Below are 26,701 nucleotides of genomic sequence, written 5' to 3' on the forward strand. Positions count from 1 at the left end.
ATTTGGCCTTGGAGTACGGAATGAAGCAGGGCAAAGGCTAATAGAATTCTGCCGAACGCACTGGTCATAACAAACACCCTCTTCCAACAACACAAGAGAAGACTACACATGGACATCACCAGATGGTCGACACTGAAATCAGATTGATTATATTCTTTGCAGCCAAAGATGGAGAAGCTCTATACAGTCAGCAAAAACAAGACCGGGAGCTGACTGTGGCTCAAATCATGAACTCCTTATTGCCAAATTCAGACTTAAACTGAAGAAAGCAGGGAAAACCACTAGACCATTCAGGTATGACCTAAATCAAATCCCTTATGACTATACAGTAGAAGTGAGAAATAGATTTAAGGGACTAGATCTGATAGACAGAGAGCCTGATGAACTATGGATGGAGGTTCGTGACATTGTACAGGAGACAGGGATCAAGACCATCCCCCATGGAAGAGAAATGCAAAACGGCAAAATGGTTGTCTGAGAAGGCCTTACAAATAGCTGTGAAAAGAAGAGAAGTGAAAAGCAAAGGAGAAAAGGAAAGATATTCCCATTTGAATGCAGCGTTCCAAAGAATAGCCAGGAGAGAAAAGAAAGCCTTCCTCAGGGATCAATGCAAAGAAATAGAGGAAAACAACAGAATGGGAAAGACTAGAGATCTCTTCAAGAAAATTAGAGATACCAAGGGAATATTTCATGCAGAGATGGGTTCGATAAAGGACAGAAATGGTATGGACCTAACAGAAGCAGAAGATATTAAGAAGAGGTGGCAAGAATACACAGAAGAACTGTACAAAAAAGATCTTCACGGCCCAGATAATCACAGTGGTGTGATCACTCACCTAGAGCCAGATATCCTGGAATGTGAAGTCAGGTGGGCCTTAGAAAGCATCGCTACAAACAAAGCTAGTGGAGATGATAGAATTCCAGTTGAGCTATTTCAAATCCTGAAAGATGATGCTGTTAAAGTGCTGCACTCAATATCCCAGCAAATTTGGAAAACTCAGCAGTGGCCACAGGACTGGAAAAGGTCAGTTTTCATTCCAATCCCTAAGAATGGCAATGCCAAAGAATGCTCAAACTACCACACAATTGTACTCATCTCACACACTAGTAAAGTAATGCTTAAAATTCTCCAAGCCAGGCTTCAGCAGTACGTGAACTGTGAACTTCCAGATGTTCAAGCTGGTTTTAGAAAAGGCAGACGAACCAGAGATCAAATTGCCAACATCCGATGGATCATCGAAAAAGCAAGAGTTCCAGAAAAACATCTATTTCTGCTTTATTGACTATGCCAAAGCCTTCAGCTGTGTGGATCACAATAAACTGTGGAAAATTCTGAAAGAGATGGGAATACCAGACCACCTGACCTGCCTCTTGAGAAACCTGTATGCAGGTCAGGAAGCAACAGTTAGAAATGGACATGGAACAACAGACTGGTTCCAAATAGGAAAAGGAATACGTCAAGGCTGTATGTTGTCACCCTGCTTATTTAACTTATATGCAGAGTACATCATGAGAAACGCTGGGCTGGAAGAAGCACAGGCTGGAATCAAGATTGCTGGGAGAAATATCAATAACCTCAGACATGCAGATGACACCACCCTTATGGCAGAAAGTGAAGGAGAACTAAAGAGCCTCTTGGTGAAAGTGAAAGAGGAGAGTGAAAAAATTGGCTTAAAGTTCAACATTCAGGAAACTAAGATCATGGCATCTGGTCCCATCACTTCATGGCAAATAGATGGGGAAACAGTGGAAACAGTGGCTGACTTTATTTTTCTGGGCTTCCAAATCACTGCAGATGGTGATTGCAGCCATGAAATTAAAAGATGCCTACTCTTTGGAAGGAAGTTATGACCAACCTAGACAGCACATTGAAAAGCAGAGACATTACTTTGCCAACAAAGGTCTGGCTGGTCAAGGCTATGGTTTTTCCAGTGGTCATGTATGGATGTGAGAGTTGGACTATAAAGAAGGCTGAGCACCGAAGAATTGATGCTTTTGAACTGTGGTGTTGGAGAAGACTCTTGAGAGTCCCCTGGACTGCAAGGAGATCCAACCAGTCCATCCTAAAGGAGATCAGTCCTGGGTGTTCATTGGAAGGCCTGATGCTGAAGCTGAAACTCCAATACTTTGGCCACCTCATGTGAAGAGCTGACTCATTGGAAAAGACCCTGACGCTGGGAGGGATTGGGGGCAGGAGGAGAAGGGGACGACAGAGGATGAGATGGTTGGATGGCATCACCGACTCGATGGGCATGAGTTTGAGTAAATTCCGGGAGTTGGTGATGGACAGGGAGGCCTGGCGTGCTGCGATTCATGGGGTCGCAAAGAGTTGGACATGACTGAGCAACTGAACTGAACTGATGTGAGGGTTTATTTCTAGGCTCTCTATCCTTTTCATATTTATGTATTTATTTTTGGCTGCACTGGGTCTTCGTCGCTGCTCAAGGGCTTTCTCCTGTTGCAGCAATCAGCGACTACTCTCTAACTGCAGTGCATGGGGCTTCTCCTTGTGGCTTCTCGTTGCAGAGCACATGCTCTAGGGCGCATGGGCTTCAGCAATCACATCACAGAAGCTCAACAGTTGAGTCTTGTGGGCTCAAGAATACAGGCTCAGTAGTTGTGGTGGTTGGGTGCAGTTGTCCTGTGGCATGTGAGATCTTCCCAGACCAGGGATCCCCTGCATTGCAAGGCAGATTCTCAACCACTGGACAATCAGGGAAGCCCTCAGCTATCTGGATATTTTCAATTTACGATGGGTTTATCAGGACTTTATCGTAAGTCAAGGAAATCACTGACTCCTCTCCTTCATCCTATACAAATAATTCATAAATAAATCCCTTAGGTTTTATTTTAAATATATGTTCCAAATACAACCATTTCTCAGTAACTCACCACAACCATCTTAGTCCAAGCCACTAATAAAACACCTCATTTAGAAAAGTCAAAGAAGGTCTGTAGTTTATTTTTGTGTTTTTTTAAATTGCTGAATACCCCTGTAGCTCAATCAGTAAAGAGTCTGCCTGCAACGCATAAGACCTGGGGTCAATTCCTAGGTCAGGAAGGTCCCCTGGAGAAGGAAATGGCAACCCACTCCAGTATTCTCGCCTGGAGAATCCCATGGACAGAGGAGCCTAGCAGGTTACAGTCTATGGGGTCGCAAGAGTTGGACACAACTGAACGACTAAGCATAAACACATTCCATGGCATGGATCTGTTACCATTTATCCATTCGTCTGTTGATGTATGTTTGGTTTGGTTGTTTCTAGTTTTTGGTGATTATGAAGAGAACTGCTATAAACACTAGTCAGCAGGCCTATATACATATATACACACACACACACACACACACACACACACATATATATTCATTTTGGCTGTGCTGGTCAGGTCTTAGTTGTGGCATCCAGGATCTTAAGTTATGGCATGCGAACTCTTAGTTGCAGCATGTGGGATCTAGTTCCCTGACCAGGGATCGAACCGGGGCCCCCTGCCTTGGGAACGTGGAGTCCTAGCTGCTGGACCACCGGGGAAGTCCCTAGTCAGCAAGTTTTTGAGCAGACATGTTTTCATTTATCTTGGGTAAATATATAGGAGTGCAGTTGTCAGATTGTACAATTAGGGTATGCTCAATTTCATAAGAAACTAACCAACTGTCTTCCAGAGTGGCTGTACCACTTGGCATTCCCATCAGCAGTGAATGGGAGTTCCAGTTTCTCTGAATCCTTGTCATCGGCACTTGGTATCCTTGTCAGTTTTTGTTTGCTTAGCATCCCAGTGGGTGTGAAGGGATAGTTCATGGTTTTAATTTGCATTTCCCTAAGGAGGGATGATGTTTCCTATGCTGATGCGCCATCTGTGTATCTTCTTTGGTGAACTGTCCATACTTTGCTCATTTTTTCATTGAGTTGTCTTCTTTTTTTTAAATTTTCATTTATCTATTTTTGGCTCCACTGAGTTTTCATTGCCACACAAGGGCTCTTTCTAGTTGCAGTGCGCGGGCTTCTCATTGCAGTGGCTTCTCTTGTGGAGCACGGACGGGCTCTAGGCACCTGGGCTTGGTAGCTGTAGCGCGTGGGCTTAGTTGCTCTGCGGTTTGTGGCATCTTCCCGGATCAGGGTTCGAACCTGTGTTCCCTGCATTGGCAGACAGAGTCTTAACCACTGCACCACCGGGGAAGTCCAAGTTGTCTGTCTTCTTATTATCAAATCTTCAGAGTTCGTTATGTATTCTGGATACCAGTCTTTTGTCAGAAATTTTCTCCCAGTCTGTGGCTTGTCTTTTTATTCTCTTGACAGTGTCTTTTGCAGAGCTGTGTTCAGTGTTTTTAAAATGTTTTCTGAAGTTTGTTTTCAAAAGACGTTTGAGTTTTCAACTATTAAAAATTTCTGGTTTCTTTCCTAAAATTGGAACCCAGGGCCCCCAGCCCCACTCTGCTTTTTGTGTCGGCTGCCTGGCCCCTGGAAAAATTTGCTCTAATGAGAGAAATGTGCTCTGATGGGGGTCGTCAACAGAGGGCAGCAGTTAAAACATTTTGATCTGAGACTTGGGGTGGAATTCTGACTGCACTATGACCTTACTGTGTGACCTGAAAGCAATCATCCCCTCTGAACCTTAGTTTCTTCATGTGTAAAATGGAGGCAGTGAAGTACCCTCCACACCCCCATCCCAAGGCTGGCCCAAGAAAAAGAGTCCATTTATAGAAGCTGGTATTGCTGTCCTTCCTGGTCTAGGAGATTTCAGATTTTTTTTTTTTTTGACCAGGCTACATGGCATGTGGGATCTTAGTTCCCTGACCAGGGATGGAACCTGGGCCCCCTGCAGTGGAAATGCAGGGTCCTTACCACTGGACCGCAAGAGAATTCCCTCAGATTTATTTCTTAGCAGAGGGAACATTCAAATAAAATCTTAGACCGACATTCAATAGTAGGACCAGAAAGTGCAGGGAGGATTCTATTTCCTCTCTCCCTACCCTCTGTACTCACCAGAGCACAGCCTGAAATCTGCTGACCAGTCTAACACCCTCATTTTAACGGAGTCACAGACCAGAGAGGGCAGTGACCTTGTTGAGGTCACACAGCGTGTCACAGGCACACAGCTCCCCACGCTCACCCTCAGACCTTCATATCAATTGCCTAGCTGAGTTCCCTCCCCAGGGATACTGACAGATTTACAGTTGGGGGGCTGATAGATTTACAGCTGCCAGTGTTTCTTGAGCTCCATGCTAGGCACCATCCTGAGCATGTTACCTGTGTTAACTCCGGTTACCTGGATGACCTGAGGCAGGCGGTGGTTGCCCCCATACTGCAGAAGAGGAAACTGAAATTCGGTCTTTCCCCCAAGTTGTACACTTGGGAAGTGGCATGGCCAGCTTTTCCCTGCCTCATCCAGAGGCTCTGTCTTGGCCAGTGCCAGCAGAATGGAGTCCTGCTGTATCCTCTGTGTAGTTGTGTCTCTATTATCTATCTGTATCTCCACCCCAGTGACACCAATTTCCTTGCTGGTCCTCCAACAAAAACCAGATTCTGCCACAGGGCCTTTTTACTTACTGTTCCCTCACCCTGGAGTGCTTTCTCCCACCTCCTGACCCATGGCTTGCTCCTTCTCATCCTTCAGGCCCTGCTCAGATACCACCTCCTCAGAGAGACCTGCCTCCACCACAGCAGCTAAAAATCACCTTTTCAGCCACCCACCTAGTTTTAATTCCCTGGATGGCACCATCCAGCCCGTATATTCATTCATTCATTCATTCATAGATTGATTCATATAGTAAACATTTATTGGGCGTCCAGGCCATGTTCTTAGCCAGAGATTCAGCAGTGAACAAAGCAGGCAAAAATACTTGCTCTGCAGAGTTCTAGAAGGAAGGCAAACAGCGGAGAAGTAAAACATAGAATGTGTCGGGTAAGTAGTATTTATTTTAAGGAAGGGAAATATGAAATATAAGGGCAGGGGATGACATTTCAGATGGGTTGGTTGGGGGAGGCCTTCCTGAAGAGGCGACATTTGAGAGGAGGCCTGAAGGAGGTGAAGGGGGAGCCACTGGAGATCTGGGCCAGGGAGACAGCCTGTGCAAAGGCCCTGAGGCAGGAATGTTTCTGGAATATTTAGGGAACAGCCAGATAGCAATTATGGCTGCAGCAGAGTCCGTGAAGGGCAGAGTGGGCATGGGGGTAGGGCCTTGTGGGCCACAGCGAGGACTTTGGCTTTGGCTCTGCGTGAACTAGGAGCCATAGAAGGTTCTAAACAGAGGAGGGGTGTGACCCAACTCAGGTATTCACAGGCTCCCTCTGGCTGCTGAGGGAAGCAGACAGGGATATAGACAGAAGCTAGGGGCCAAAGCAAAGACAAACATCCTGGCCCAGGCAAGTGATGATGGGTAGGCTGGCCACGGAAGGGGTATGAAGCAGACAGATTATCCTTGAGTAGATTTGATTGCTTTGAGGTTCAAAGGAAAGAACAGAGCAAGGAGGACCCCACAACTTCTGGGGGTGTGCAGTGCAGCTCAGTTAGCCTGCTTCTGGACCAGCCCTCCCGGTGTCTTGTCTGTGAAGGGCACAGATCACAGTCTGTCTTGGTCACGGCTGTGTCCCTTAGCTCTGGCAGCAGGACCAGGCGTACAAAGGTGGTCTCTCTCATTTCCTGTCTCCCATCTTTTCTGAGGTGTCTGTCTCTCTTGTCAGGAATTTCCTGGGTCCGCTCATTCCTCCTGACCTCCCCCACTCAATGTCACCTCAGCCCCCTGACCCCTCTTCCCGCCCACCCCTTGCAGCTTGGAGGCGGAGAATGGACCGACACCGTCGCCAGGCCGCAGCCCGCTGGACTCGCAGGCGAGCCCGGGCCTTGTGCTGCATGCCGGGGCGGCCACCAGCCAGCGCCGGGAGTCCTTCCTCTACCGCTCGGACAGCGACTATGACATGTCACCCAAGACCATGTCCCGGAACTCGTCGGTCACCAGCGAGGCGTGAGCACCCGCCACCCCCCGCCTGGCTGTCTCTTCCAGGCCTCCTGGCCCCAGCAAGGGGGGGCAGGGGCTGTCCAACCCCCACCCCACCCCATGGTCCTCAGCAAAAACTAAACAGCACCCTTATTCCCTATCGAGGACTCAACCCCTTTATAGCATACCCACCCAGTGAGGTATGAGTGCCCACCCCGTCTCTGCCCCGCCACCCGGCCACTCTGAGCCCAGGCCCAGCGCCACCCATGTCCCTACAGTGCCCACCCACCCAACCTGCCCATGCCCACTCCTACCCCTTGGTTTCAGGGGCCTGGCCCCACCTTATCCCATCTCTCCAGCAAGAAGGGAACCCCACTTGAGCCCCTGCTGGCCACCACTTCCAGAGGGTCCACCTCGGCTGACCCTCTTCTTCCTCCCCATGTCTAGGCTTCCCTAAACCAGCCCCCCTTATCATGACCACCTGTAGAGGTATGTGGAGAAGGAAATGGCAACCCACTCCAGTATTCTTGCCTGGGAAATCCCATGGACAGAGGAGCCCAGTGGGCTACAGTCCATGGGGTCGCAAAGAGTCGGACACAACTGAAGCAACGAAACAACAACAGCATAGAGGGAGGTGTGAGCACCCCATCTCCTCAGCCCTCTTCCTTCTCACTGAACCCTCCAGCCCTGTCCCTATCCAGTGAAGCATCCCTGTCACCCCTTCCCCCCAGCTCCTGTCCTCCGCCCCTCCCCACTACTGGTTTCTCTAAGCTCAGCCTCTGAGGTGTGTTCACTGCCCTCCTTTTGTCTCTGCGCGCCCCTCCCTCCTTGCCCCACCTGAACCCTTCTCCCTGACTGTTTCCTTCAGAACCAGCCCCTGCAGCGTGACCATCCTTGTAAGATATAAGCACCCCTCCCCTACCCCACAGAGCTCCTTCCTGTCCACCAGCCTCCGGGGGCTCAGCCCCCCTCAGAGTGACACCCTAGGGACTTGCTTTTCTGGTAGCCCCAGCCCCAATCCACCCCAGACCCTTGGGGCCCCCACTGTGAGGACCCCTGACCTGCCCCTGTCCTTGCAGGCACGCAGAGGACCTCATCGTCACGCCGTTTGCCCAGGTAAGACCCCCTCCCCTAAGAAGGGACGGGGCTCTGACTCTCCCCCACACGTGGGGACAGGGGCCCAGCCCCAGCTCCCCACTCTGGGTGGACCCCTCTCCTCACCCTGGCTCCCCCACCCAGGTGCTGGCCAGTCTCCGGAGCGTTCGCAGCAACTTCTCCCTCCTGACCAATGTGCCCATTCCCAGCAACAAGTAAGTGGAGGCTGGGCCCCAGGGTCTGTGATCATGAGGCTCAACACACCTGGGTCCAACTCTCACAGCTGCTGTGTGACCTCAGGCAGGCACTTGACCTCTCTGAGACTCTGTTTAGGCAACAGCTGCCACTGAGCCAGTAAACCATTGTGATTCAAATTCTTAAGTCGGGGAAACTTATATAAACAAAGATGGAGGGGTATGGACACTCAAGGCTGAGGTCATGAGTGGTCAGCCACCCCAGCCTCTGGGCCACTCCTGGCCGTGATGCCAGCTTGCCAGGCAGTTAGCCTCCTGTGTTGCCTCTGTCAACTGGATAACCACTGTAAGAAGTTGAGAAGGTGATGTATAGAAAGTGCTAGAATATTGCCCAGCACATAGTAAGTGCTCACTGAATAGAAGTAGTTCTTATTTGGAGGCAGGGGTGAGGCTGAGAGCCGCTGGTTCCTCTGGGAGCCCAGTGGCGGGGCAGAGTTATCCTGGAGTTCAAGGAACTCAGGGAAGGGATGGTCAGGGAAGCAGGAGACACGGGGTCTGACCTAACCAGCCAGATAGTCTTAAGGAAGCTGGCTCCACCTTTGTGAACCTCAGTTTTCTCATCTGTAAAATGGGTTTTTGTGGGGCTCTGTGAGAGGCAGTGGGCAGAGTAAATGCAGCATGCCCGGGACACACAGAGAGGGCTCATAAAGAGGAAAGTCAGTACTCTTCATGGAGAGAGGGAGGCAGAGACGCAGGGAGGGCCAGGCTGAGGTTGGGGCCCGATTTTTTGCAGGCGGTCCCCACTGGGCGGCCCAGCCCCCGTCTGCAAGGCCACGCTATCAGGTAACTAAGCCCGGGGCGCGAGAAAGGCCCCTCGTGGTGCCCCAGTGCGGGCTCCCTCACCCACTTTCCCGGCACCCTACTCACCTGACGGGCCCCCATCACCTCTGGGGGTCTCCGTGCGAACCCTCGCAGTCACCGCCCCGGCTGCCCCTTCCCCAGAGGAGACGTGTCAGCAGTTGGCCCGGGAGACACTGGAGGAGCTGGACTGGTGTCTGGAGCAGCTGGAAACCATGCAGACCTACCGCTCCGTCAGCGAGATGGCTTCCCACAAGGTGAGTAGGAGCAGCGGGGTGGAGCCATCGGTTGGGGGCGGGGCTAGCTATGGGCGTGGCCAGTGGGCGTGGTCGACCTGGGATTAGAGCCTGTGGGGTGGGGTCAGACCCTGGGTGTCAGCTACCTGACTTTGTATCTCCTGTAGACCTGGGGGGGGGGTGTGTGTGTGTGTGTTATCTGACTTTGTATCTCCTGTAGACCTGGGGTGTGTGTGTGTGTGTGTGTGTGTGTATGTTATCTGACTTTGTATCTCCTGTAGACCTGAGTGTGTGTGTGTGTGTGTGTGAGTGGTATGTCTGTGTGTGTGTGTGTGTGTGAGTGTGTTATCTGACTTGGTATCTCCTGTAGACCTGGGATGTGTGTGTGTGTGTGTGTTATCTGACTTGGTATCTCCTGTAGACCTGGGATGTGTGTGTGTGTGTGAGTGGTGTGTGTGATCTGACTTGGTATCTCCTGTAGACCTGGGTGTGTGTGTGTGTGTGATCTGACTTGGTATCTCCTGTAGACCTGGGATGTGTGTGTGTCTGTTATCTGACTTGGTATCTCCTGTAGACCTGGGTGTGTGTGTGTGTGTGATCTGACTTGGTATCTCCTGTAGACCTGGGTGTGTGTGTGTGTGTGATCTGACTTGGTATCTCCTGTAGACCTGGGTGTGTGTGTGTGTGTGTGTGTGTGTGTGTGTGTGTGTGATCTGACTTGGTATCTCCTGTAGACCTGGGATGTGTGTGTATGTGTGAGTGGTGTGTGTTATCTGACTTTGTATCTCCTGTAGACCTGGGGTGTGTGTGGTGTGTGTGGGGGGTGTGTGTGTGTGTGAGTGGTGTGTCTCTGTGTGTGTGTGTGTTATCTGACTTTGTATCTCCTGTAGACCTGAGTGTGTGTGTGTGTGTGTGTGAGTGGTATGTCTGTGTGTGTGTGTGTGTGTGTGTGAGTGTGTTATCTGACTTGGTATCTCCTGTAGACCTGGGATGTGTGTGTGTGTGTGTGTGTTATCTGACTTTGTATCTCCTGTAGACCTGGGATGTGTGTGTGTGTGTGAGTGGTGTGTGTTATCTGACTTGGTATCTCCTGTAGACCTGGGTGTGTGTGTGTGTGTTATCTGACTTGGTATCTCCTGTAGACCTGGGATGTGTGTGTGTCTGTTATCTGACTTGGTATCTCCTGTAGACCTGGGATGTGTGTGTGTGTGATCTGACTTGGTATCTCCTGTAGACCTGGGTGTGTGTGTGTGTGTGATCTGACTTGGTATCTCCTGTAGACCTGGGTGTGTGTGTGTGTGTGTGTTATCTGACTTGGTATCTCCTGTAGACCTGGGATGTGTGTGTGTGTGTTATCTGACTTGGTATCTCCTGTAGACCTGGGTGTGTGTGTGTGTGTGATCTGACTTGGTATCTCCTGTAGACCTGGGTGTGTGTGTGTGTGTGATCTGACTTGGTATCTCCTGTAGACCTGGGTGTGTGTGTGTGTGTGTGTGTGTGTGTGTGTGTGATCTGACTTGGTATCTCCTGTAGACCTGGGATGTGTGTGTGTGTGTGAGTGGTGTGTGTTATCTGACTTTGTATCTCCTGTAGACCTGGGGTGTGTGTGGTGTGTGTGGGGGGTGTGTGTGTGTGTGAGTGGTGTGTCTCTGTGTGTGTGTGTGTTATCTGACTTTGTATCTCCTGTAGACCTGAGTGTGTGTGTGTGTGTGTGTGAGTGGTATGTCTGTGTGTGTGTGTGTGTGTGAGTGTGTTATCTGACTTGGTATCTCCTGTAGACCTGGGATGTGTGTGTGTGTGTGTGTGTTATCTGACTTGGTATCTCCTGTAGACCTGGGATGTGTGTGTGTGTGTGAGTGGTGTGTGTGATCTGACTTGGTATCTCCTGTAGACCTGGGTGTGTGTGTGTGTGTTATCTGACTTGGTATCTCCTGTAGACCTGGGATGTGTGTGTGTGTGTTATCTGACTTGGTATCTCCTGTAGACCTGGGATGTGTGTGTGTGTGATCTGACTTGGTATCTCCTGTAGACCTGGGTGTGTGTGTGTGTGTGATCTGACTTGGTATCTCCTGTAGACCTGGGGGTGTGTGTGTGTGTGTGTGTGTGTGTGTGTGTGTTATCTGACTTGGTATCTCCTGTAGACCTGGGATGTGTGTGTGTGTGTGTGTTATCTGACTTGGTATCTCCTGTAGACCTGGGATGTGTGTGTGTGTGTGAGTGGTGTGTGTTATCTGACTTGGTATCTCCTGTAGACCTGGGTGTGTGTGTGTGTGTGATCTGACTTGGTATCTCCTGTAGACCTGGGATGTGTGTGTGTGTGTTATCTGACTTGGTATCTCCTGTAGACCTGGGTGTGTGTGTGTGTGTGATCTGACTTGGTATCTCCTGTAGACCTGGGTGTGTGTGTGTGTGTGATCTGACTTGGTATCTCCTGTAGACCTGGGTGTGTGTGTGTGTGTGTGTGTGTGTGTGTGTGTTATCTGACTTGGTATCTCCTGTAGACCTGAGATGTGTGTGTGTGTGTTATCTGACTTGGTATCTCCTGTAGACCTGGGTGTGTGTGTGTGTGTGATCTGACTTGGTATCTCCTGTAGACCTGGGTGTGTGTGTGTGTGTGATCTGACTTGGTATCTCCTGTAGACCTGGGTGTGTGTGTGTGTGTGTGTGTGTGTGTGATCTGACTTGGTATCTCCTGTAGACCTGGGATGTGTGTGTGTGTGTGAGTGGTGTGTGTTATCTGACTTTGTATCTCCTGTAGACCTGGGGTGTGTGTGGTGTGTGTGGGGGGGGGTGTGTGTGAGTGGTGTGTCTCTGTGTGTGTGTGTGTTATCTGACTTGGTATCTCCTGTAGACCTGGGTGTGTGTGTGAGTGGTGTGTGTTATCTGACTTTGTATCTCCTACAGACCTGGGTGTGTGTATGGTGTGTGTGTGTGTGGGGGTGTGTGTGTATGTGTGTGTGTGTGTGTCCCTAGGCGACCTTCTCTCCTGGGGGGAGCAGGTTGTATGTTTGTATGGTCTATGAGTGTGTATCTGTGGCTATATGACTGTCTGTTGGCTACCCGATTGCAGTGCTGGGCAGGGAGGAGGGGAGGGGAGTGGGGGGTATCCCAATAAGATCGGTCAGGAGTGGCATGCACAAGTGTATCTATGGAGGACGTAAGAGTATGCACAGCTGACAATGCGGGGCTGTCAGTGTGGAGGGCTGTGCCGGGGGGATGTGTATCTCTAGAGGTGTGAGTTAGTCCAGATGTGAATCTGAGTGTGTATCTCCATGTGTCTGTGACTCTGTGTGTGTGTGTGTGTGTGCTTGCAAGGCCACAGGAGTGGGTGCAAGGCATCGATGTACAGTTGTGCTGACTGTGCACTGCACAACTCCAGGGGGCGCCATTCAGAAAGCAGGCAATGTGAATGATGCCGCCTGGAGTGGTACAGCTTGGGGGGAGGATGCCTGTCAGGAAATGAATGTGCAGGTGGGGGCGTCTGTGTTGGGGGGTGCGCACACCCGTGGGTGGAGGTTTGTCTGGGAACATGTGAGTCTGAGGGCAGTTGTGTCCCTGAGGGTATGTGTGGAGCATCTGAGAATGTGACTGTGTGTCTGAATGAAGGTCTGCGGGTGTATTTCTGCGATGGGGTGTGTGCGTGTGGAGCCGTGGGTGTGAGTGTGCGTATTCCCTTATAGATTAGTCAGGCCACATTTGTGTCTGAGGCCATGCGGGTATTCATGTTTGTTTACAAGTGTGTCTGTGGGTGTGTTGAGTGTGTCTGCAAGTGTGTCCAGTATCTGGGTGTTTATCCCTTAGTGTGCGCCTGCACTTCTGGTTGTGAATCTGTATCCTGGGAAGGGGTATCTGGAGGCATTTGTACCTCTGTGTGCCCAATTTTATACCTAGAAATGTGTTGAACAACAGAGTTGTGACTGTGTGTGTGTGTTTGTGTGGTTAGCGTAGGACTGAAAGCATTTGGGGGTCAGAGTGTGGTCAGGTGTGCCAAGTGTCTGGCTGTAGTGGTGTGGGGTGGAATTTGTGTCTGATTGTGTGTCGGTGTGTGGAGCATGTGGGGGTGTGTGTCTGTCGCTGGGTGTGTCCACAGGGGAGGGGGCATGCCCTCTGCCGGGTGCGTGTGCCCCCCCGCCTGTCCCTGGCAACCTCACCTGGGTCCTGCCTGAGGCCCATGGGCTCCGGTGCCCCTTTAACGCCCCCCCCACCCCCAGCACCACCTGACATCGCATGCAGCCTGCCAGTGCTGCAGTGAGCACGCACACGCACACATACGGGCGAACACACGGAGCCCAGAGCCTCCGAAGCCTCCTCCCGGGACCCTCGCCCTGCACCTTGCCCCCATGGGCAGGGGTCCCCGGCCACCTCCAGCCACTGCTGCTGCCGCAGGGGGGCCCAGCGGAGCCCACGGCAGGCGGACCATGTAACCAGGGCTGCTGCCGGGAGCGCGGAGGGGAAGGGAGCCCCCCAGCCCTGCTGGGCCGGCCCGGGCCCCTCCGCGGCTCCCCCTTCCACTGCCCAGCACCCCGCCCCCCTGCCACAATAGCTGCTAACCCCGGGACTCCCCAAGCCCAGCCTCTGTGTGCGGCAGCCCTGAGCGGGGCCAAGACTCCACGATGCCCTTGGTGGATTTCTTCTGCGAGACCTGCTCCAAGCCGTGGCTGGTGGGCTGGTGGGACCAGGTAGGGGAACTCAGGGTGGAGGATGGGCAAGAGACCCAGCTCTGGCCCTCCCACCTCGCACCCTCCAGCCCCCGGTCTGGGCTTGTGTGTGCATCTGTGCACGTGTGTGGCCTGGAGATGAAGCCTGGTGACTGTGTCTCTGTGTGTGGCCCGGGGCTGGGCGTGGAAGGTGGGTGGCTGGGGGTGTGGGTCTCTCTCTGGGTGTGACCGTCAGCGTGCATGTGTGTGTGTGTCTGGAGTGGTAGGGGGCCGCCTGAGGCCCGTGGGCTTATGTGCCTGGGTCATGGACCGGGGGATGGCCCTGGCTGAGATCACACGGTTCTGATTGTGGTGGTGTGTTTTGGGCCATGTTTATGAGCCCAGAGCTGCATGATTTTTCTGGGGCATGTGACCCCGGGTTCAGTGACTGCTTTATTGTGTGTGCTCCTTGATGTGTGTGTTTGGGGGCTGTGTAGCACTGTGTAAGTGGGAGGTCTGTGACTCTGTGTGCGGTTGTGTGACTTTGTGGGTCCATCTTGTGTGTGGATGTGTGTCTCTCTATAGGTGCCCGGGGCCTCTGGCAGCCCTGGGAGGAGTGAGTGCCCCTCCCGATGTGGGCCGGACGGGCTCACCCTTCCTGCCAAGAGTCCCTCCTGCCTCTCTGGACAGTCGGCTCCAGCTCAGGGGGCGCTTTGGTGGAGCTTGGGGGTGGGGAGCCGATGCCCTTTCTCCTCATGCACAATGTCACAGCGGCCACTTGTGTGAAGAGAGATAGGGAGACCCAGAGGAGCCCCCAGGCCTGGTTCTAGGCGTCCCCTGTCCGTCTGTGCATCTGTCCACCCCTCTGAGGTTGGGGGAGAGGGGTCTATGATGGGAACCACCCCCTCCCCTGGTGACTGAACTAGGGTTTCCTCTGCTCACCCTTCTCCCTGCCCCAGCCAAACATCTTCACCCAGAATTTCAGGACTGCATTCCTTCCTTCCAAACTAGGCTGAGGGCTGGTGGGGGTGGGGGGTGGGGGGCAGGACCCTGGGATATGGGGTCCCTGTCTGGGAAGACCTGGGCCAGGGGTAGCTCTGGGAAGGCAGGGGTTAAGGGGCCCACGGCCTGCCCCCTTTTCCCCAGCTCAGCAGCTGGTTGGAGGGGGAGTTGCTAAGGAGACTCCCATCACCATGGTGACGGGATTCTCCTGACACCCCATTGGCTCCCTGTTAAGCAGGAGCCCCTCCCTTCCACAGGTGCCCCTCTGGCTCCTCCTTGGGGGCAGAAAGAGGGAGTATGGTGAGAGGAAACCCCCTTCCTCAGAGAGGGAGGTCTACACTCCCCAAGCCTGGGGACCTCCATCGAGAGTTGGGAGGAGAGGAAGGACTGACCCCTCCCCCTCACAGCCTGCTGAGGGCTGTGTTGGCTGAGCAGAGAAGTGAGAGGGGCTTATGGGTTCTTAAGGGGTTTCTTGGGAAGGCTTGACCTTATCCCCCCAAACCCCTGCCGTGACCCTATCATGCCTTCCTTCTTGCCTCCTTCACCTTAGTTCAAGAGGATGCTAAACCGTGAACTCACACACCTGTCAGAGATGAGCAGGTCAGGAAACCAGGTCTCTGAGTACATCTCCACCACATTCCTGGGTGAGTGAAGGGCAGCATTGTGTGTGTGTGTGGGGGGGATGCATAACTGGACTGTTGGGGGGCACCCCAGACCCTGGGTCTTGTTGCACACTTTTGTCCAAGGGACCCTGACTCACCTCCCCAAAGGTCAAAATCACCACACTCAAAAGTTCCTACACTCCAATACCCTCCAATTTAATGAGACCCCAACTCCTGTAGAACCCCTACATTGAAAGCTGAAAAGTCCCTCCAAACTCAGTGGGACCCCATTGGAACTATCAAACTCAAGGACCCCAAGAAACCCCCAAACTCAAATAGAACTCAAAGTCTCCCAAAATTCAGTAGAATCTCCAACCTTGAATTTCCTTGCCCTAAACTCACAAGACCCCTCAAACTCAAAAGAGATGCCTGGACTCAGTGGGATTCTCAAATTTAAGGGAATTCCTGCCCTTAAAAGCCAATAAAGACCCCCAAAGTTTTTAAAAACCTCCAAGCTGAAATCTTCCCAATTCAATAGAATGCTCAAACTTGGTACAATCCCCACAAATTCAGTAGACCCCCAAACTTTAGATATCTAAATTCAATAGGATTCTCTTGCTTAGCTTAAACCTATACAGTGATTCCCCAAACTCTGGAGAATTCCTTAACTCAGAAACTTAAAGGTAGAATACCCAAGATTCACTGGAACACTTCAGCCTACAAGGACCTCCAAGGTCCGCCTCCCCCTCATCCTGAAGCCAAGAGCCTTTACTGAGACTATCCCTGACAAAGTCAGGGTAACTTCACCTTCAGAATTGATCACCAAAGTTCCCCAAATTCAGGCAACCCGCCCCCCCCCCCCCCCAACCAAGCTGGAAAGAAGGTTTCAGAGTTTCAAACATTCCTGCCAGTGAGGGTATGAAGTGCCTGAATGCCAAAGACCCAGCCAATAGGAGCACAGCATGCAAATAAGCCCTCTTGGGCCCTGTCATTGACTGGTGGGACCCAGGTCACAATGGGTGGCCCTGGCTGGACTCTGGAAGGCCTAAAGAGCTCAGGAAAAGAGACTTCTGGGGCTGGCCCCCAGGCAGGCTGATGTCCAGAGGGTAGGGGTGGGCTCATGGAGCCAGACACCACCCTTCCTTCCCACCTCCCAGCGCTGTCCACCCCCACCAGCCCTCTGGGTCACCATGGGGCTCTCTTCCCAGCCCGAGAAGGGTCCTTGCCTATCCGAGGCAGGCAGAGGCCCTCTCTAGCACCCCCACCCTGCCTCCTGACTTCCCATGCCACCCCCTCACCTAACTTGGTGCTTGGACTGGGACTACCCCACAGCTCTCGTCTGGCCCTGGGGTCCCCACTCCAGCCCACCACCTCCCAGAAGAATTCCTACCTCCGCTCTGGTTTCCAGTCTATAAGCAACCAACAGCATGACACCAGGACTAGGTCTGCCCTCCTGGGTGAGAATTTTCAGGGCTTGAGGGGTAAGGCAGCACGGTCTGAGAGCCAAATGAGGGAGCTTCTGTGGGGTAATCATGCTTGCCTCTCCGCTATCTTCCGCAGACAAGCGGAATGAAGTGGAGATCCCATCACCCACGATCAAAGATCGGGAAAAACAGCAAGCGCCACGGCAGAGACCTTGCCAGCAGCCCCCGGCCCCTGGGCCACAGCTCCAGCCCATGTCTCAGATCACTGGGGTGAAGAAGCTGATGCACAGCAGCAGCCTCAGTGATTCCAGCATCCCCCGCTTTGGGGTGAAGACTGAGCAAGAGGAGCTCCTGGCCCAAGTGGGTGGGGCCTCAGCGGGGGCGTGGCTGGGGAGGGCGGGGCGGGGTTCTGGGGGCGGGGGCAGGGAAGGACTGGGCTTTGGGTCAGACTGAGATGAGGATTCCGGTATACCTGCCTTTTGAGACTTTCAGGAGAGAAGTGAAGGAAGCAGTATGCGCTGTGTGCCTGTCCATGGGGTTCTCCAGGCAAGAATACTGGAGTGGGTTGCCATGCCCTCCTCCAGGGGATCTTCCTCACCCAGGGATCAAATCCGAATCTCCTGCATTGATAAGCGGGCTCTTTACCACTAGTGCTATCTGGGAAGTCCAGGAAGCAATATAGGAAGGAGCTAATGAGCAAAGAGGTGGGTGGTCTCAGCTGGAATCAACGAGGCTCTGGAGTATGAACAGCACCACTGAGTTGAACCACCTTGAGGCAAGCCTGCTGGCCTATTTTTTTTTTAATTAATTAGTTAATTTTTGGCTGCACTGAGTCTTCATTGCTGTGCACTGGCTTTCTCTAGTTGCAGTGAGTGGGGGCTACTCTTTGTTGCGGGGCGTGGGCTTCTCATGGCAGTGGCTTCTCTTGTTGAAGAGCACAGGCTCTAGGCACACGGGCTTCAGTAGTTGTGACACGGGGGCTCAGCAGTTGTGGCACATGGGTTCAGTGGTTGCAGCTCTCGGACTCCAGAGCACCACCTCCACAGCTGTGGCTCACAGGCTTAGTTGCTCTGTGGCAGATGGGATCTTCCCAGACCAGGGATCGAACCAGGATTGGCAGCAGACTCTTATCCACTGTACCACCAGGAAAGTCTTGTGCTGGCTGCACTGGCCTTTTGTCATAGACTGGAGGCTGTCCCCAGGGTGAATGCCCTCACCCCTTCTACATAGCTGTAGTGCAGAAAGAGCAGTTTTGTGGAGGGGTTTTTTTTTTGGGGGGGGGGCCACACCACACAGCATGTGGGATCTTCGTGTTCCCCCCAGAGCAGGTTGTTGAGAAGGGACAGCTGTGAGAATGTGTGACAGCTACAGCAGCTGGGGGGTGGACACGCTTACCAGTGGAAGGAATCTGTATAGAATCCAACAGCATCCACTACAGACCAAACCCGGATTTGCCTCCTGGCTCTTCTGTGAAGTCTTAGGCCAAAGGACTCCCACACTGACTTGTACAATGGACTTGACACAAGCTCAGCGGCTCCCTCAGCTGGCTTTTCTTGTAACCCTCTGTGTGCCAGCACTGGCCAGTGCTATATGCAGTTACCCAGTGTTTATTAAGCACTTACTGTGTACTGGCACTTTTTTGGGGGGCCATGCAGTAGGGCCTGAGGGATCTTAGTTCCCTGACCAAGGATCGAACCCACGCATCCTGCAGTGGAAGTGCAGAATCCACTGGACCACCAGGGAAGTCCCTGGCACTGTTCTGAATTCTGGGAAGACATGAAAAACTAGCCCATGTTCCTTTCCTCCCGGTGCCCAAGAGCAGTTTAACTGAGGCTGAACCGTGCTTTTGGGTCAGTCACACTGGGTTCACATCCCAGCCTTGCCGCTTGTGAGATGTAAGGTCTTGGGTAAGTCTTGTCACTGCTTGGAGTTTGGGTTCCTTCACCTGCCATGTGAAATCAAGCGCTTCGTGCAATGCTGGGTAGCTCATAGGCACTCAGTAGACACTGGGTTGCTTTGTTATTTTCTGGCCCAGTAGGACCTGAGTGGTAAATTCTATACTGCTGAGCACACCTACCCACTGGTTGAGTGATAATGGTCCCACTATTCAGACCAGGGTTCTGAACACCTGGCTCAGACGGTAAAGCATCTGCCTACAACACAGGAAACCGGGTTCAATCCCTGGGTAGGAAAGATCCCTGGAGGAGGGAAGGGCTACCCACTCCAGTATGCTTGCCTGGAGAATTCCATGGATAGAGGAGCCTGGCTGGCTACATACAGTCCATGGGGTCGCAAAGAGTTGGCCACGACAGAGCACCTAACACCTCTGAACTCCTAGAAAAGAGTCTAGAGGGTCCTGGCCTCAGGGACTCCTGACCTGTGGCCTCCGTCTCCACCAGGAACTGGAAAACCTGAACAAGTGGGGCCTGAACATCTTTCGCGTGTCAGATTACGCTGGGGGCCGTTCCCTCAGCTGCATCATGTACACGATATTCCAGGTAGGGTGAGATTCCTGGTAGGGCGGGCTGAGCGGGGCCAGCTGTGAGGGAGGAGGAGGGGTGAGGAGCTGAGGGCCAGGGAGGGTCACCGTCCCCTGACATCTGCCCGCAGGAGCGGGACCTCCTGAAGAAGTTCCGCATCCCGGTGGACACTATGGTGACATACATGCTGACCCTAGAGGACCACTACCACCCGGATGTGGCTTACCACAACAGCCTGCATGCAGCCGACGTGCTGCAGTCCACCCATGTGCTGCTGGCCACACCGGCGTTGGATGTGAGCACCACCTGGGCACCCCGTCTCTCCAGCCTCCCCTCCCCCACTGCCCATCTTGAATCTCCTGTTTCTCTCTCTGACCCTGGGTCCCTGACCTTCATCTCTCTTTGATCCTGTGCCTCTCTCTCCTGACCCCCATCTTTCTTGACTCTCCCATTTCTCTTTTACCCTGTCTCTCTGACTGCCCATCTTTCTAACCCCTGCCTTTCTCTGACCCCCTTGCTCCGCCCCCAGGCCGTGTTCACGGACCTGGAGATTCTCGCTGCCCTCTTCGCGGCCGCCATCCACGACGTGGACCACCCTGGAGTCTCCAATCAGTTCCTCATCAACACCAGTGAGTGGCCCTCTGTGAGGGCGGGGCCTGCTGGGCTGGAGGTGGGGCCCGCTGGGTTGGGGGCGGGGCCTACGATGGTCCCTCCCCCGCGGGGGACGTCCTGGGTGGGTCGTCTCTTCCTCTGACTGCCCCAACCTGACCTGGGCCCCAGATTCGGAACTGGCGCTCATGTACAACGACGAGTCGGTGCTGGAGAATCACCACCTGGCCGTGGGCTTCAAGCTGCTGCAGGAAGACAACTGTGACATCTTCCAGAACCTCGGCAAGCGCCAGCGGCAGAGCCTGCGCAAGATGGTCATCGACATGGTGGGCGGGGCGAGGGGCGGGGACAGTGCGAAAGGTCACCTTTGGGCCGAGGGGAATTTGGGGAGGGTCTGGTCTGAGTCTGGGATAGACAGGCCCCGAGTTAGGAGAGCCGTCCTTTGGGAGGGGGTTGTGGGGGCTGGATTTTTTTTCCCCCACCCCCTGCATAAGGTGGGATCTTAGTTCCTTGACCGGGAATCAAACCTGTGCCCCCTTCAGTGGAAGCTGGTCTGCCAGGGAATTCCACGGGCTGATTGTGCTCTGTGAAAACCTTGGGTTGGGTGAGTACAGAGGGTGGCCAGGCTTCGAGGGCCCCCAGGACAACTCCTTGCCTACAGGTGCTGGCCACGGATATGTCCAAGCACATGACCCTCCTGGCTGACCTGAAGACCATGGTGGAGACTAAGAAAGTGACCAGCTCGGGGGTTCTCTTGCTGGATAACTATTCCGACCGCATCCAGGTGCCCCCCCCACACAAACACCATATAAGGACTCTTTCCCTCCTGTCCTCCCTTAGGTCTGGGTTGCTGTCCCTCACTCTGCCCTCAGCTCCCAGGTTGCCCATCTTCCTTGTCTTTTCTCTCCTCTGCCATCTAACTCTTTCCAACTCCCATCTCCCCCATCTCACCCAATTCCCTCTTCCCTTTCTTTTTTTTAACATAATGTGTTTTTTTTTTAAATTTTTATGTATTTATTTGTTTATGGCCATGCTGGGTCTTCATTGCTGTACAGGTTTTTCTCTAGTTGGGGCAAGCGGGAACTACTCTCTAGTTGCAGTGCACAGACTCCTCATTGTGGTGGCTTCTCTTGTTGCAGGGTACAGGCTCTAGGGTGCGCGGGCTTCAGTAGTTCCTGCGGCCTGTGGGCTCAGTAGTTGAGGCTCCCGAACTCTAGAGCACAGGCTTAATAGTTGTGACACGCAGGCCCAGTTGCCCTTCAGCTTGTGGGGTCTCCCCGGACCAGGGATCAGACCTCTGTCTTGTGCACTGACAGGTGAAGTCTTGACCACTGAGCCACCAGGGAAGCCCCGCTTTTCCCTTTCTTCATCAAGCCCTGTCTCCATTCCTCACACACCTCTGTCTCCCCCACTGCCTCTTTTCCCTTCCCTCCACTGCCCTTTGCTCATCAGCCACCTCTCACCTCTCGTCTCTCCCCTTCTCTCCTCTACTCATCTCCCTTTTCCCTCACCTCCTCTTCCTCCATCCATCTCTCCCCTTACCCACCCCCCCACCCCCTACTCTCTTTCCAAAGGGAAAGTAAGAAAGCCTGGGGCCTGAAACTGGGTCGGGACCATGGCCTCTAAAGGTCCCCCCACCCCACGCAGGTTCTACGGAACATGGTGCACTGCGCAGACCTGAGCAACCCCACCAAGCCGCTGGAGCTTTACCGCCAGTGGACCGACCGCATCATGGCCGAGTTCTTCCAGCAGGGCGACCGCGAACGTGAGCGAGGCATGGAGATCAGTCCCATGTGCGACAAGCACACAGCCTCAGTGGAGAAGTCTCAGGTAGAGTCTTGGGGTGCTGGGAGGGAGCAGGGAAAGCCCCCCTACCTCACATCCTGGCCTGGAGCTCCAAGGCCCCCAGGAGGCCCTAAGCTGCCCATCCACAGTGTCGAGGTTTTTTTTTTTTTTTTCCTTCTCTATCATGATGAGAAATAGGTAACATTTTCTGCTCCACAGAACAACTGAACTGAACCTCCAACTCCTTAATTTGTAGATTTGCACCCAGACAGTTCTAACTCATTTGTTGTGACTGCCATAACATCAGTAATAATATTCATCTGACCATTAGTTACAGACCTCGTGTCTATTCAGCCTCTTGGTTCCCCTATGATCTGGCCACTCATTTTGGGCCTGAGTTTTGATGGATTTTTTTTTTTTCCTTGTCGCACGGGTCTTCGTTGCTGCTTGCGGACTTTCTTTAGTTGCAATGAGCAGAGGCTACTCTTCATTGAGGTGTCTGGGCTTCTCAAATGTTGCGGAGCACAGGTTCTAGGCGTGTGGGCTTCAGTAATTGCAGCACACAGGCTCAGTAGTTGCCGCTCATGGGCCCTAGAGCCATGGATTCAGAAGCTATGGTGCACCAGGTTATTTGCTCCATGGCATATGGAGTCTTCCCAGACCAGGGATTGAACCCACATCCCCTGCATTGGCAGGCAGATTGTTATCCACTGTGCCACCAGGGAAGTCCTGATGGATTTTGAAAGGAACTGAAATGACTCAGCTTTGTCATCTGCCTGTTTAACAAAAGGGACGGAAAGATGGTCTTGTAAAGGACAACACTTAGGGGACCTCCCTGGAAGTCTAGTGGTTAAGATTCCATTCTCCCAGTGCAGGGGGGATGGGTTCCATCCCTGGTCAGAGGATTAGGAACCCACATGCCGTGCAGCTGGCCTAAAAAAATAAAAAGGATAAAGCTTCTGAGCATGAGAGTTTCTCACTCCTCCTGCTCCTAGCCTCTTCCCTGGTGAGATCTCTTCCTGTCTTGGTGTGTGTATGTTTCCCATGCAGGGTTACCCAGCCTCAGCACTATTGAAGTTTGGGGATGGCTCATTCTCTGTGGTGGGCCCACCTTCTACATTGTAAGGTGTTGAGCAGTATCCTTGGCCTCTGCCCATGGGATGCGAGGAGCACCCTCCCTTTCCTGTGGTAATAGCCGAAACTGTGTCCAGGCACTTCCAAATATCCCCTGGTCATCCACGTAGCCCCCTAATGCCTGATGAAAACCAGATTTATTTGTTTTGTCATGCATTTATATTCACAGGTAACTTAATAGGAATAGTTTGTAGGCTTAGCTTTGTTAAAAATATAAATTGTATCAGTATATTCTTATTTTTATATAGCTTACCTTTTCTTCCCAACAGTGACTTGGAGATCTATCCACCTTATTACACATAAATTAAGCTCATCCTTTTTCACTGCTGTGTAGTATTCCCATGGGCTTCCCAGGTGGCTCAGTGGTAAAGAATCTGCCTGCCAATGCAGGAGACAAGGGTTTGATCCCTGAGTTGGGAAGATCCCTTGGAGAAGGAAATGGCAACCCACTCCAATATTCTTTTTTTTTTTTCTTTCTTGCTGGGAAAATCCCATGAACAGAGGAGCATGGCTGGCTACAGTCCATGGGGTCTCAAAGAGTTGGACACAACTTAGCAACTGAGAACACATGCATTCTGGGAACTAAAATCCTGCAAGCCACACAGCGAGGCAAAAAAAAGGGGGGGGCTTTCATGAATATCTGTGACTTACCACCATTTTTAAAAACTAATTCCCATCTGAGGTGTATATAGAGGTGTTTCCAGTTTTTGTTTACATCTCATATGATTATTTTCCCCCTTACTTACACAAGAGTTTTTCCAGGGTGGGTCTGGAAAAGCAAACTTGCTAGGTCAAATGGCATCAGTATCTCTTACTTTTATTTAGTTTTTGCTGCACTGCATGGCATGCAGGATCTCAGTTCCCAGATCAGGGATCGAACCCTGTCCACCTGCCATGGAAGTGCAGAGTCCTAACCTTACTGGGATGACCGGGGAAGTTCCCTGCGCCAGCATCTTGTAAATTTTATCAGATCCCGCAGCACGGTGGTGCCATCTCTGGTTTCTGCTTCCCTCCCGCTCCCTCAGGTGGGTTTCATCGACTATATCGTACACCCGCTGTGGGAGACGTGGGCTGACTTGGTCCACCCAGACGCCCAAGAGATCCTGGACACTCTGGAGGACAACCGGGACTGGTACTACAGCGCCATTCGGCAAAGCCCCTCGCCACCCCCCGAGGAGGAGCCTGGGGGACCGGGTCACCCCCCACCACCAGACAAGTTCCAGTTCGAGCTGACGCTGGACGAGGAAGAGGAGGAGGAGGTGTGCAGTGTCCCAGGCGCAGCTGCAGTTCAGGAATTGTACACGGCCCAGGACGCCTCCCCGCCTGAAGGCCCTTTGGAGCTTGATGGCCAGGATCCGTCTGCGGAGGTGGAGATAGAGGAAATGTACTTGACCCGGCGAGTGGACGCCACAGGTAGTGTGGCAGCAGCTGGCCAGGATGTGTCCATGCCCCGAGGCGCATCCGTGGATGTCTACGTGGGCTGCTGCCGCAGCATCCCTGCCCTGTCTCCTAATAGCCTTGCTCCGCTTGCCTTGAGGACACCGCCCCCTCCAGAGGACGACCCGGGCCTTCTGGGCCTCCCCTCCATGGCAGCCGAGGTGGGGGCCCAAAAAGAGCATCAGGCTGCCAAGAGGGCATGCTGTGCCTGCACGGGGACATCCGGCGAGGAACCCACTCCTGGAGCACTTCCAGCTCCCGGAGGCTGGGGGTCAGCTGGTGGCCCGACCTGAGCGTCAGTCCCTGCACCCGGTGGGCCTCCGTGCCACCCGCCACCGCCACCACCATCACCCCCTGACCTCCTCCACTGCCTCAAAGACTCTTGGGCCTCCTGAGAAAAAAGAAAACAGAAAAGTGGGTTTTTTTTCTCTTTTCTTTTTTTCCTCTTTCCCCCCCACCCCCACCCAGGGGCCTCTTTTTGGAGGTGGGGGCTGGGGAACCAGGGGCTGAGGTCCCGGAAGTGATTTTATTTTTGGAATTTTAATTGTTACATTTTTAGAAAAAGAAAAAAAAAACAAACAAAAAAAAAACAGGATGAAACACAGCAACTGTAGACGCTCCTGTTCCCGGCTCCCCTTGTCCAGTTCCAACCACCCCCCAACCCTACCTCGTCAGCCCCCAATCCTCACCACCGTCGCCCAGGTTCCAGGCTTAGTCTTCCGGCCTCTTGGGGCTCTTTGCCTGGTGTAGAATCTCCCTCCAGACTTCTTCTGAATTTTGGGAGGATCTCTAGAACCCAGCCAGGAATAGCCATTCTGGATGGGGCCCCTGGGGGTGGGGAGGGGTCGCCCAATGTAGGGGGGGCCCCAGCTCCAGTCCTACTCTGGCTTTCTGCCCTCCCCTCCCCAGAAGTCTTCCGCCTCATTTTGCACAAACCTGGCAATACTGACTTGAGGGAGCCATGGGGCTTCAGGAGGCAAGGGGAGGGTGTCAGAGGGACATTCACACCACCAACCTGGGGTCTGAGGTTTCAGGAGGGCCTGATCCCACTTTCCCTCCACCCATCACCCCTTTCCTCTTCCACTCCGGGTTTTGGTTTGAATTTTCTCCGTTTGGAGAGGGGGGATGATTTGGAGCCACCCCCCTTCCTTCCAGCTGCTTCTCCTCTTGTTTCTGCCTTAATGATTCCCACGGCCATAGGAGAGGGGGTTGCAGTGGCTCCCACTTGCACCTCGAGTGGGGCGGGGCCAGGCCCAGAGTTCCTGTCCTGGGTATGCCCCCTCCCCAGCATCCTCCTGCCCACCCCCAACTCTTTGCCCTAGGAGGAAGCAATAACGGTGTACACCCACATCCCCTTTCTGGGCAGCCCACCCCACCCTGGCATCAAAGTCATTTCTCCTTTCATCCCCCACCTTGCCAAGCCTCCCTGTCTTCCCCTAGCTATTCCCTGGAGCAATACGACGGACAGATGCAAGGCCATTTTTCTTCAAGCCATGGGGGGACTATTTGGAAGGAAAGACTCCCACTTCCCCCATCCGCTCTGCCCCTCAGCTTGGTTCTGCAGCGGGGCAGGACCGGCCTCTCTCATCTTCCTCCCCTCCGATTCTGAGCACACGGTACTGTAGCCCCCAGCTCCCCCCAGCCTTCCATCTGTCTGTCCTTCCCTGTGGGGAGTACCGCCCATTCCCACCCCCAAGATGCTGTACAGGGTTCATTTTTGTAGCGAAAGTAGTTTCAGTCCCAGCCGGAGACCGGAGGGGGCCTTTTCTTTTGGTTCTCTTTCTTTCTCTTTTGTTTTTGTTTTGTTTTGTTTTGTACATACTGTAAGGTTGGTTTGTAAATTATTCTACAGAGGCAAAAAGGGAAAATAAACTTGCCCTTCCTCCACTGACTCAGTCAGGGGAAAGAGGGGTGGGGGTCTCCCAGGGGGAGTCTCCATTCCTGCTGTATTATACAAACTGTACCATAGACCCCCAGAAGCGTGGAGTCAGTGCTGTTTAACAGGGAGTCATGTGATCAGAGGGGGAGGTGAGGGCTGGGCAGCACCTGCCCCTCTCCTTGTCCCCAGGGACCCAGGGGAGGGGAGCCCAGGATGACCCCCGCCCCCCCGGGAGCTGCTCAAGTGTTGTCCAGTTTAACGATCAGTCAGTCGGTCCGCTGATCGATACTCAACCCTTCGATCTTGTCTCCAATTAAACCAAGGCTTTCACCGATCTTCATGGCTGATGTGGCTTCTTTTCCCATCCTATGTCTCAAGGTGTGTCTGGGGCCAGG

At 53.0% G+C, this 26,701-nt stretch overlaps 1 protein-coding gene across 8 annotated transcripts in view; it reads left to right on the top strand.

Annotated features, from left to right (window-relative positions):
- The window catches only part of PDE4A (phosphodiesterase 4A), a 49,763-nt gene extending 23,123 nt beyond the window's left edge, over window positions 1-26,640 (top strand). For 4 of the 8 annotated variants that reach the window (XM_043911478.1, XM_043911476.1, XM_043911479.1 and 1 more), the window contains 15 exons: window positions 6,770-6,961; window positions 7,803-7,835; window positions 8,014-8,050; window positions 8,174-8,244; window positions 9,017-9,066; window positions 9,226-9,338; window positions 15,507-15,600; window positions 17,119-17,342; window positions 19,382-19,480; window positions 19,593-19,757; window positions 19,992-20,091; window positions 20,243-20,397; window positions 20,733-20,855; window positions 21,719-21,901; window positions 24,016-26,640. In XM_043911478.1, coding sequence (XP_043767413.1) covers window positions 6,770-6,961; window positions 7,803-7,835; window positions 8,014-8,050; window positions 8,174-8,244; window positions 9,017-9,066; window positions 9,226-9,338; window positions 15,507-15,600; window positions 17,119-17,342; window positions 19,382-19,480; window positions 19,593-19,757; window positions 19,992-20,091; window positions 20,243-20,397; window positions 20,733-20,855; window positions 21,719-21,901; window positions 24,016-24,720 — 2,344 coding nt within the window. In that variant the 3' untranslated portion in view covers window positions 24,721-26,640. The remainder of the gene's footprint in view (window positions 1-6,769; window positions 6,962-7,802; window positions 7,836-8,013; window positions 8,051-8,173; window positions 8,245-9,016; window positions 9,067-9,225; window positions 9,339-15,506; window positions 15,601-17,118; window positions 17,343-19,381; window positions 19,481-19,592; window positions 19,758-19,991; window positions 20,092-20,242; window positions 20,398-20,732; window positions 20,856-21,718; window positions 21,902-24,015) is intronic. The other 4 variants (XM_043911481.1, XM_043911477.1, XM_043911484.1 and 1 more) reach the window with 1 other exon arrangement.
- Window positions 26,641-26,701: the final 61 nt, after the last annotated feature.

The sequence above is a fragment of the Cervus elaphus genome, chromosome 9, assembly GCF_910594005.1.
Source record: "Cervus elaphus chromosome 9, mCerEla1.1, whole genome shotgun sequence".
NCBI classification, from domain to species: Eukaryota; Metazoa; Chordata; class Mammalia; order Artiodactyla; family Cervidae; genus Cervus; species Cervus elaphus.